General features: G+C 30.8%; 1 protein-coding gene and 1 non-coding gene across 2 annotated transcripts; both read left to right on the forward strand.

The window, feature by feature from the left end:
* The first annotated feature begins 4,422 nt into the window (after positions 1-4,422).
* On the forward strand, positions 4,423-9,259 carry LOC105776999 (probable potassium transporter 13). The gene is made up of 9 exons (XM_012600015.2): positions 4,423-4,724; positions 5,348-5,579; positions 5,679-5,927; positions 6,184-6,234; positions 6,524-6,784; positions 6,873-6,925; positions 7,166-7,280; positions 7,642-7,896; positions 7,983-9,259. The coding sequence occupies exons 1-9, from the start codon at positions 4,560-4,562 to the stop codon at positions 8,951-8,953; spliced, it is 2,352 nt and encodes a 783-aa protein (XP_012455469.1). The 5' UTR covers positions 4,423-4,559; the 3' UTR covers positions 8,954-9,259.
* Positions 9,260-10,088: 829 nt separating this feature from the next.
* Positions 10,089-10,170, forward strand: TRNAS-AGA (transfer RNA serine (anticodon AGA)). Its single transcript has one exon. It is a non-coding gene; the product is annotated as a tRNA-Ser (tRNA).
* The last annotated feature ends 648 nt before the right edge of the window (positions 10,171-10,818 follow it).

Here is a 10,818-nt window from a genome sequence, read left to right on the forward strand (position 1 = left end):
CATTTATAAAGAAGCTAGACTATTGATTTAAAATGAACAAAACTAGATTATTAACACATGTCCATTTATATTTTTTTCAAATTTAATGATTTAGAAATTATTGAATAAATGCATGGTCGTACAGAACTGATCTAATACAATGCTAATTGAGGTTGCAATTCTACCAACAAAGTCTTTAGAAAGTGACATGTATTTTTGGTTTCTAAATTAATATAGTCAAATTATTTGAAAACGAAGATAATAAAAGTTGATTGATATTTAATTTAGTTGATATGGTTAATAATGAATCCGTGAGTTGAATTTAGACTTAATTATACACCGAATTCATTCGTTTAGGTTTAAAGGTTAGTTAAAAAATTGCGAGGGTTTAAAAAAATATAGACTTAAGAAATAAGCTTTGACAAAAAAATAATACTAGCTTTCTAGACGAAACTGGCCTCAAGTAATATTTTTTTACTTGAACCCAGCAGAATCTGCCTACAATTTTTTTTCATTTGTTGCTATTATTTGAATATTATATCATTTTTATTTTATTGTTAAATCTACTATTATTTTAGAGACATTTGCTTGCTAGTTCTAAAAATTTTAGTGTTATTTAAGTATAAATTTTTTAATATATTCTTAATTTACTGAGAAATATTTATTTTAATAATTTTAGTGCATTTTATATATTATATTTTTTTAAATTTGTTTTTACATAAAAAAATAATACAAGCTCGAATTTATTATTATTTTATCTAAATCGGACTCAGACAAAATTTTAAACCCATTTTTTTTTTAAATTCTACCGAGCCTAGAAAACGAATTCGACCAGTCTAATGAACAAATCAATTTGAATTTCGTTTTTCTTTCCGATTTAATACTTAAAAACATAAAATTCAATTTTAAAGTAAAGCAACTCAATCGTATCAAGAATTTATAAAATGAAGTAAAAGAAAGAAATCAAAATTTTAATATAACTTTCCCAATCAAGTAAACAATAGGTTTGATTTGCGTATGTCTGCTAATCTCTATTAACCATTTAAAAGGTTACAAGTGTTTTATTGCTGTCCGCATTGCTTATCTCATGTATAAGAGAAATAGGTGATAATGACATCCAAAGATTTCGTACCACAGTTCAAAACCAAAATCTAAACAATTAAGATAGAAGATGACGATTATTTAGATTTTAATTACTAAATTAATTGTGTCAAAAAGTTAGGTCCTTTCAAACATATAATATAAGTTTGTTTGCATGACCTTTGCCCGCATCAATTTCGCACAATATTTAAAATTAACCCTAAAATTACTAAAATATTACAAATATATTCTCGAAGCTCTTTATTTATTTCTCAATTTACAATAATCTACTTTCTAGATTACATCAACATACATGTGTTCTTCTATTTAAGGATAATACATGGGTTATTGTATCGATAAAAGTATTATAGAGTTTTTTAATTAAAAATTAGATTATATTTTGTCTTTATTACTAAAAAATTAAACAAATGAGTTTATAAACATCGATCAAAGAGTAAGTTGGCCATTCTGTTAAAAATTCCATCTATTTTTACTATTAAAACTAATATAAGTACATCATCATAAAGGTATACGTGGCATGCCATGTGTAATAATTTGGTTATTTTGTCAACCACGCGACTTTTAATAGTAAAAACAGATTAAAATTTTAATAGAAATGACCAATTTACTTTTTTATTTAATGTACATGGACTAATTTATTCATCTTTTGAGTAAATGGGGCAAAATACAATTTGACTCGTAATATAAAGGCTTTTATGATACTTTTACTTTACTATATGTTGTATAATATTTTTCTGTATTTTCTACACTTTAAATGAGATATGTGTTATTCTCTAAATCTTATTTGTAAAGTCTAAAAATATCATTGTAAATGTAGAGGTATTGGGTTTAGAGTATCCAAGTTTGAGACCTACCATATACAATTACGCTTATGTACGAGAGTTTGATTCTATTTGGTGGCTACTAAAACAATTCATTTATAATTATTCGGATTACACTTCAAAAAAAAAATCATTGTATCAAATAATTTTTCATATATACAGTTGTGACAAAATTTAGGTGCTTAATTGAAAAAAATTTAATCTTTGTGTGTTAAATTTTAAAAAATAGAATAATATAGGGGACAAACCCGAATAAAAAACAAAGCATGTGAAATGAGGTTGCCGTTTGCCACCGTCATTGATTGGTCGACATATTATTTGTACATCAACAACAACCCAACTTTTATTAGTTGAATCTCAAACTGTGATTTTTAATTTGTGGTATTTAAAAGCTTTCCAAATTTCTAGCATAGATTTTAGCTTCCAATAATATTAAAGTGATATGCGGAATCCTAAGTTTCAGTTCAAACTTGGAAAATAAAATCTGATGAAAGAAAAAGGGAAAAAGAATAGGAAAAGCACTTAAAAGGAAAGTGCTTACTTTTTTTCATTTTCTTCTGAACTCATTGAATTATCTAATTCAAGATTCCTTGTTTATTCTAAGTACAATTTGTGGCCCTCACCATTGAACGAGTTATTATCTGAATTATTATTTTATTAATAAATTTAATTATATATAAATATTAAAATAAAAGTAGGTTATTTATTTTTCCACCAATGAAATTAGGTATTTTCAACATTCAATTTATATTTTAATTAAACATGTCTTTGATCGAAATGAGAAAATTGATAAGTGTTTGGTATTTTGAGTTCAATTTCTATCGTACTTTTATATTTTATATAAAATATAAAAATAGAAATATTCTCAAAAAATATTTTTACACTAATTTAATCCATTTATATATAATTGTCCTTTCATATATAAATATATACCATTAAGTTTAAAATTATTTAAGATATTAATTGGTAAAATATTTAAAAAAATGCTATATTGTAGATCAAACAATTCTAATGCTTTTGGCCTTCCTTTTCAATTTCTTAAAATGAATAGCATAGTCATAGCTGTTGTCACGAAGTCAAATAGAAATGACGCAAAGACTTTGAATTATTTAAATTCCAAATTGGTGGGTTTTAAATTAAATAATTTTTATAACAAAAAATAATTATTAATTACCAAATAACATTAAGACCAGAATTAGACTTGTTTCTAGTTAACAACTATTGAAAGAGTTTCATTAAAGACTGGAGTATCAATAAAAAACTTTCATTAGGTCAATCGAAATACAAAGAGCAAAATTCGCCATGAAAAGAAGAAGCTAAATTCAATGTTGGAAATGGGTAATGGTGTTTGTTTTCTGCAACTAAAAATAAAATAACAATTAAATCAATAAAGTATAGGCATTAGGTTTGTTCCATAAGAGAAAGTCAATAAAACATGTCAGGCAAAGTTAGATAATCAAAATTAATAGACTTCCTAATTTATTTCATGCTTGATTAAAGATTGCATTATTTTAATAAATACTTTTTTATCCTTTTAACTTTTATTTAAAGAAAGTGGGATAAATCTAATCTATAATGTGGAGTTGCTATGAGTACATGTGGTAATTGAATTAAATTTAAATTCTTAACTTTTTATAACATTAAAAATAATTATTTATGATTTTAAAAAATATATTGATTAACAAAAATAATATTTTGATTAATGGAAAATAATTTTTTAAAAATAACTTTTCTTTTAAAAAGCATAACTAATTTTTTTTGAAAAAGTCTGTAAGATGATTTTATATAAAATTATTTAATATTATAATTTTATTTCAACAATAAAATTTAATATTAATAATATATTTAAATTTTAAATAGTATTCTTAATATTTTATTAAATATATTTTATATTCATATTTTAATAATGAATATATATGATTATAATTTATAAAATTTAGTAATAAATATTTTATAGTATAAAATATAAATATTAGTATTTTTTAAATTCTAGTTCATTTATCTTTTCAAATTTATTGTGTTATTATGCACTCTTAAATATTAGACACATACAATCATTGATTATTATTAAGTTTATATAAGATATAATTATTATAAAATATTATCTTATTATAATTAAATTTTAATTGTCAAAATTTTTTTACGCTATCCCGTGTCAAATATAATTTATATTATGTTTGTTTTGAAAATAATTTTAATAAAATAATTATATATTTTAGGAGTGAAAAATATAAATCTATAAATTAATAAATTGTAAAATTATAGTTTGATTCTCTTAAAATAATAAAAATAATTTTTTAATAATTATAAAATTATAAATTAATGCAATGATAAATTATATTTTAACTCATATAATTTCAACATTCTGAAAATATTTTTAGGAAACAAACAGATAGTAAGTATGTTTTTTAATTGGCGCCCTTAAAAAATTATAAAAAAGTAGATAAACAAATAAATAATGGAAAAGGAGACTGTTCCTTACTTGACACCTTTTCTTTTATTATATTTTTATCTGCTGCCTCTTTCCAAATCCAACTCATTCTTTCTCCCCTCTCTAGAACAAAAATTTTTAAAACAACAAAAAAAAAAAAAAACACTCCATTTTACAACTCCCTTTGCCTTCTCTTCTCATTGACACCTTCTTTCTTCCATATCTTTATGCCCTTTTTTTCGATTTTTTTGGAGTTAAGGGTTCCCATTTATTTTCCCTTTGAATACCCATTTTGGAACCGATCTTTCTTAGGAAAGATAAAAAAAATAAAAAAAAGGACACACTGCTTTATGGATCCGGAAGCCGGGTCTGTGACCCGGGAGTCTCGGCTGGTACTTTTTTTTTTTTTTTACCTTTCAAGTTTTCCATTTTTTGGGATTTTGATGTTTGTATTTTTAATTTTCCGTTTTTTTTTTAAATCTGGGTGCTCGTCTTTAATTGGGGTTTTTTGGTTGTTGTAGTTTTTTAAATTTTCGTTTGTTTGCTGAGAAAATATGAAAGAAAAGATGGGAGTTCTGATTTTGTTAATGTTGATATTTTTTTTGTATAGGTTATCAAAAGTGAACTACATGTTATTAGTAGGCTGAGTTTACGTTCCGTTTTGAATTTTTTAAATTTCATTTACATTTCACTATAGTTTTTTTTTTTTTTTGCTTTGTTGTTCAAATATTATTGAATTTGTTTTTTCTTGTCAATTTGTTCTCTTTTCCTGCTAGTTTGTCGTTGTGTTTTGAATAAATATTACATTTCTTTGAAAATTTGGAGTTTTTGTAGCAGTAAAATTGTATTTTGCTTCCTGCACTTAACTTGTTGACATGCTTTTTTTTCCCCCTGATGTTCCATTTTCTGGGGATTTTTAGAATCATAATATAGCATGAAGGCGTATTTTATTATGTTCAAGAAATGATAATGAATGAGGAAACGCTAACACGTTTGATGCTTGCTTTACATGCAGAAATTTTACAAGGCTACTTTATGTCTTGCTTATCAGAGTTTTGGAGTTGTATATGGTGATCTGAGCTCTTCACCACTCTATGTTTACAAAAGCACGTTTTCGGGGAGGTTAAGACTTCATGAGGAAGATGATGAAATTCTTGGGGTACTGTCTTTGGTTTTCTGGACTTTGACTCTAATCCCTCTATGCAAGTACATTATATTTGTGTTAGGGGCAGATGATAATGGTGAAGGTGCTTCCAAAGACCTGCATATTTTATTACCTTGTTTATTGAGAAAAGTTTATCTGCACTTTTTTTAAGGATTTCCTGAAGGAGGCCTCATTCCTGCAGGTGGAACCTTTGCTTTATATTCATTGCTTTGCCGGCGTGCAAAGTTGGGTCTTTTGAGTGCTTCTGATGCATCTGACGATGACATATCTGCTTATAACTCTGGACTACCCAGGAAGGAGACTGTAGCTAGTTCTATTTTAAAGGAGTTCTTTGATAAGTATCATAGTTCTCGGATTGTGTTGCTTCTACTTGTGCTGCTGGGGACTAGCATGGTTATTGGTGATGGCATCCTAACCCCATCAATGTCTGGTATTGTCTCTATTCGGATGACTTGAACTAAATTTCCTTTATTTTTTTACAGGAGGATGAATCTGGGAGTTAGATATATTTTACAGAGCATTTGATGTTGTTTTGCAAATAAATTGTGTGAAATTTTATATGAAAGTTAAATGCTGATCAATGCACTTTTAATAAAAAGTTGCATTTGTTGCTTTATCTGCTAACTACAGTCTACTCCTTTTTGATCTACTCTTGCATTTACTAATGACATGCATTTCTTATACAGTTCTTTCTGCAGTTAATGGCATCAGAATTAAAGCTCCTTCTCTTCATGAGAGTAAGTCAAATTATTGTTTTCCATCTCCTTATATTGTACAATTCCTTTACTTTTGATTCAGAGTCACTCAAGTTGTTCCTAATTGCACATCCACACACACTGATATCTACAAGCTAAGCCTGCCAGCCTTTTTGCAGTTACTAGTTGGAAATTTGCGAGAAAGCTTATTTACAAATTACATTCGAACAAGGGTTTCTATAACTCCCTTTTAAATGGAGATAATTTAGTTAATTTAATTTTTGATAAAATGTTGTTTATGCATATCCTTAATTTAGCTTCTCTCATGTAGACTATACTGTGTTTATTGCTGGTGTGATTTTGGTGGGGCTGTTCGCACTTCAGCATTTTGGGACTCGTAATGTTGGATATCTTTTTGCTCCGATTTTGTTAGCATGGCTCTTTTGCATTAGTGTTATTGGAGTTTACAACACAATATACTGGAACCCACATGTAGTAAGTGCTCTGTCACCATATTATGTATATAATTTTTTCAAAAAGGCAGGAAAAGATGGATGGAGTTCTCTTGGAGGCATAGTTCTTTGCATCACAGGTTTGTCAGTTACCCCCCTTGCTAAACATGTTTCTTTAAGTTAAATATTGGTTATAATAATGAATTTCCTTGTTTCAATTTATATCAGGTGCTGAGGCCATGTTTGCCGATCTTGGTCATTTTTCCCAACTTTCAATCCGGGTAAGTTCTTACTTGTGCTTGTATTTGAATAAATTGGAAAAGAATGAGAAACATCAATCCTATCTACTTTGCTTGTCTCAATATTGTAAAAGTTTTTGTGAATATTCTTTTATCTCTCTGTTTCCTATCTTTGTTTGTTGGGTGGTTTGTATAGACTGTTTTGCCTGTTTCTTACTTCAAAGCATGACCATTAATTATATACCTTTTTTATTTGTATTAACATATGTTTCTAATGAACAGATTGCATTTACTGTTATTGTATACCCTTGCTTGGTTTTGGCATACATGGGTGAGGCTGCCTATCTCTCCAAGCACAAAGAGGACCTTCAGAAAAGCTTCTATAAAGCAATCCCTGGTAAATCCAATTAACAAGTCTTGTAATATTTCATTCGAGAGTGCTTCATGCTATTTCTCTGCTTTGTTTGGTCGCAAGTCACATGTAAACCTTATAGATTAATGATACCTGTTCCAGGCTGGCCTACTTCCGAGCAGAAAAAAAAAAAAGTTGGGACTACTTAAAATTTTAAATATGTGCTTCAATCAAATTACACAATTTTCTTAATGATGCTATTGCTTGTTATTTATTTTGCTGGAATAGATGAATGTTAATGCTGCCCATAAGGCTGAAAATAAGAGGTACTTTTTCTATTATTATCACATAGTACATGGGGTTTGGAGCATAATCTCATATCAAATTTCCTCCCTTCACTTTGCAGAGGTTGTATTCTGGCCAGTTTTTATCATTGCAACACTTGCAACGATGGTTGGGAGTCAAGCAATTATTTCCGGTACTTTCTCAGTAATCAGCCAGTGTAGGGCTTTGAAGTGCTTCCCACGGGTCAAGGTGGTACACACATCAAACCACATACACGGGCAGATCTACATACCAGAGGTGAACTGGATCTTGATGGTTCTATGCCTTGCTGTTCTGGTTGGGTATAGGGATACGGACACGATAGGCAATGCATATGGTACAATCTTGGGTGCTCTATCTCTTATACCTCTCTTCTCCCTGCAGCTTACTCACATTCAATTTTGACTTGTTATTCTTGTTTAGGTCTTGCTGTTATCACTGTAATGTTGGTTACCACCTGCTTGATGTTTCTGGTTATTGTTATGGTGTGGAAGAGGAATATTTTAGGAGCTCTAGCATTTGTCATAGTTTTCGGATCTGTGGAGTTGCTTTACTTCTCTGCATGCCTTGCAAAAGTTCATAAAGGGGGTTGGTTCCCTCTGGTTTTGTCGCTAATATTACTGTCTACGATGTGCATATGGCACTACGGTACTCTAAAGAAACAAGCTTATGAGTTGAACAACAGGGTCTGCTTGGACATGCTTCTAAGCATGGGCACAAACCTGGGAATAAATCGAGTTCCTGGAATAGGGTTAATATACTCAAATGTGGCCACAGGAGTCCCCCCAATGTTTGCCCATTTTGTCACCAACTTTCCTGCCTTTCATCGTATCCTTGTATTTGTTACGGTGCAATCTCTCACAGTTCCAAAAGTTCCTGCCAACCAGCGGTTTGTTATCAGTCGCATTGGCCCACCAGAATTCTGTCTCTTTCAATGTGTTGTTAGATACGGCTACAAGGATCAAAGGAATGATACTCACGATTTTGAGAATCATCTGATTGAAACTGTATCAGAGTTTTTACGGAATGGCAACAATGATGGTGAAGCCTTCAGATGGGAAACCACAAATCAGCAGCAATCAAGTCCGTCAGATGATGTTACTGCTTCAAGTTTTGAGAATGTAGTTAGTAGTGAATCAAGTAAGAAAACAGTGAGATTTCGTGGTGTGGGATGTAGCAAGGAATTGGAAGATCTGAGAGAGGCCAGGGAATCCGGTCTGGCATATATGATGGGTAGCACTTGTGTTTTGGCATGCGATACATCTTCATATTTGAAGAAGTTTGCCATAAACATCGTTTACGGGTTCTTGAGACAGAACTGTAGGCACCCTGCAATAGCCCTTGGGGTTCCACACACCTCTCTGATCGAAGTTGGAATGGTTTATCGAGTGTAAATTGCAACGCGATTTTAAAGAAGGCTATATGGTTTCAACAGAGGTTGATAATTCATTGAGAAAGGATCTGCTGGGCGCAAATGCAAGCTGCAAATAACTCATTCAAGCTAACTGCCTGAGATTTTTAACACTGTTTGTAATTAAGGCATGTAATTCTAGAATTTCTTAACAGTTTTTTTAAAAAAAAAATAGATTTAGCCTCTTAGGAATGAATACACAAACATGTAATTCTATCTAACTGTGATTGTACTTGGTTACTGAGTTAGAAAAAGGAAAGCGATCTTGCTCGGCCCATCTTTAATGTAACATCTTTTCATTTGTTTAATCAAAGATTTTGCAGTTTAAAGAATTTGTAACATAAGCAATTTGAACTTGTATAGATTTATAGCTTCTATAAATCTTATTGATTTTACATATCAACCAATTTACACCAACCAACACGACATGTCTTAAAAAAATTCACACAGGTACACAAACAAAGAAAACAAAAAGAATCAATTTTTTAAAAAAGAACCCAGATATAAAATCCAATCTTGGAACTCGGGTGTGTGAAAACTTCAATTTTGAAATGACTTGATTAAACATTGACTAAGTTGTCGGGCTTGGTGTGTGGAGGAGATGGGAAAGAGGTGGTTGCTGCCACGGGCGGCCGGGGCTTGGTATGTGGAGGAGATGGGAAAGAGGTGGTTGGTACACCGGGCGGCGGAGCTGGGACACCATAAACCTGAGGGTTGGTGCGGAAATCTTGTCTACCTTTGGCTCTTCCAAAGAAGAAACATCCGGTACCAAGTAATATGCAGAAGATGATTAGAGGCAGAGAGATGACTACAACCGTACCCATCTTCACTTCAAAACTCTTCCCAAATTTCTGTCTGCTCGTTTGTTGTCTTTGTCTGAAAGAGGATTTTGGGAGACAATATTTATAGAGGTTTTTGGCTTCTTAAATAAAAGGAGGGCCAAAGGAAGAGTGGCTAGGGACTTAATAATGTTCTTTTGCCAACGGTCGTCTGCACAGCTAAACGTTCAACCCTGCAACGGCTAATTTTTTGTGGCGTGGCTGGCAGTGTTTCCAGGAGAAAAGTGAATTAATAATTAAAGTATTACAGGTGTAAAAGGAAAAACAGCAGCCAGGGTGGTGGACGTGCCGGAGTGGTTATCGGGCATGACTAGAAATCATGTGGGCTCTGCCCGCGCAGGTTCGAATCCTGCCGTTCACGAATGATAATTCTTTTTATTGCTTTGCTGTTGCCTGTGGCTGCAACTGTAACCATTATCTTTGTGACTATGAGGATAATGGCCTAGTGCTTGAGCAGCCATTGTTTTTGTTTCTCTTTGTTCCTTCTCATCAAATATCATATGGGATAATGATAAATTCCCTTTGAGCTGCCTTAGCTTTCGTTTTGGAGCAAAGGGTATTTTTCTAACAATGGTGTCTTCGTAGCATATTTTGACCTAATTTTCTCATCCGTCCAAATAACTTACTTAAAAATATTTAAATTTTAATTAATTCATGTTGTACACCAAAATAAATAAATAAAAGAAATTAGGGTTCAGATTTGTTTATTCTTGATCACAATCCATATACTAGTGTAGCCAAGTATTGTGATAGGCGATCATCATGTACACAATAAGGTGGGTTGAGAAGGATCAGAGTTACAATGGTTGTTTTGATTATGGAAAACAAGTTGCAAAGTTAATTTTAGAGTGTTAAGTTTGATAAACAATTTAAAAAGTTCCCAAATGAGATGTCCAAACCTCTATTTACAAGTCTTAGAAAGGAAATTATCTTAAAGAACGATTATGAAACAAGTGATATATTTTATGGAACGTAAGAGTGATGTGGATTAATTCACAAGAACGTGTTA

Source organism: Gossypium raimondii, chromosome 10 (assembly GCF_025698545.1).
Source record: "Gossypium raimondii isolate GPD5lz chromosome 10, ASM2569854v1, whole genome shotgun sequence".
NCBI lineage: Eukaryota > Viridiplantae > Streptophyta > Magnoliopsida > Malvales > Malvaceae > Gossypium > Gossypium raimondii.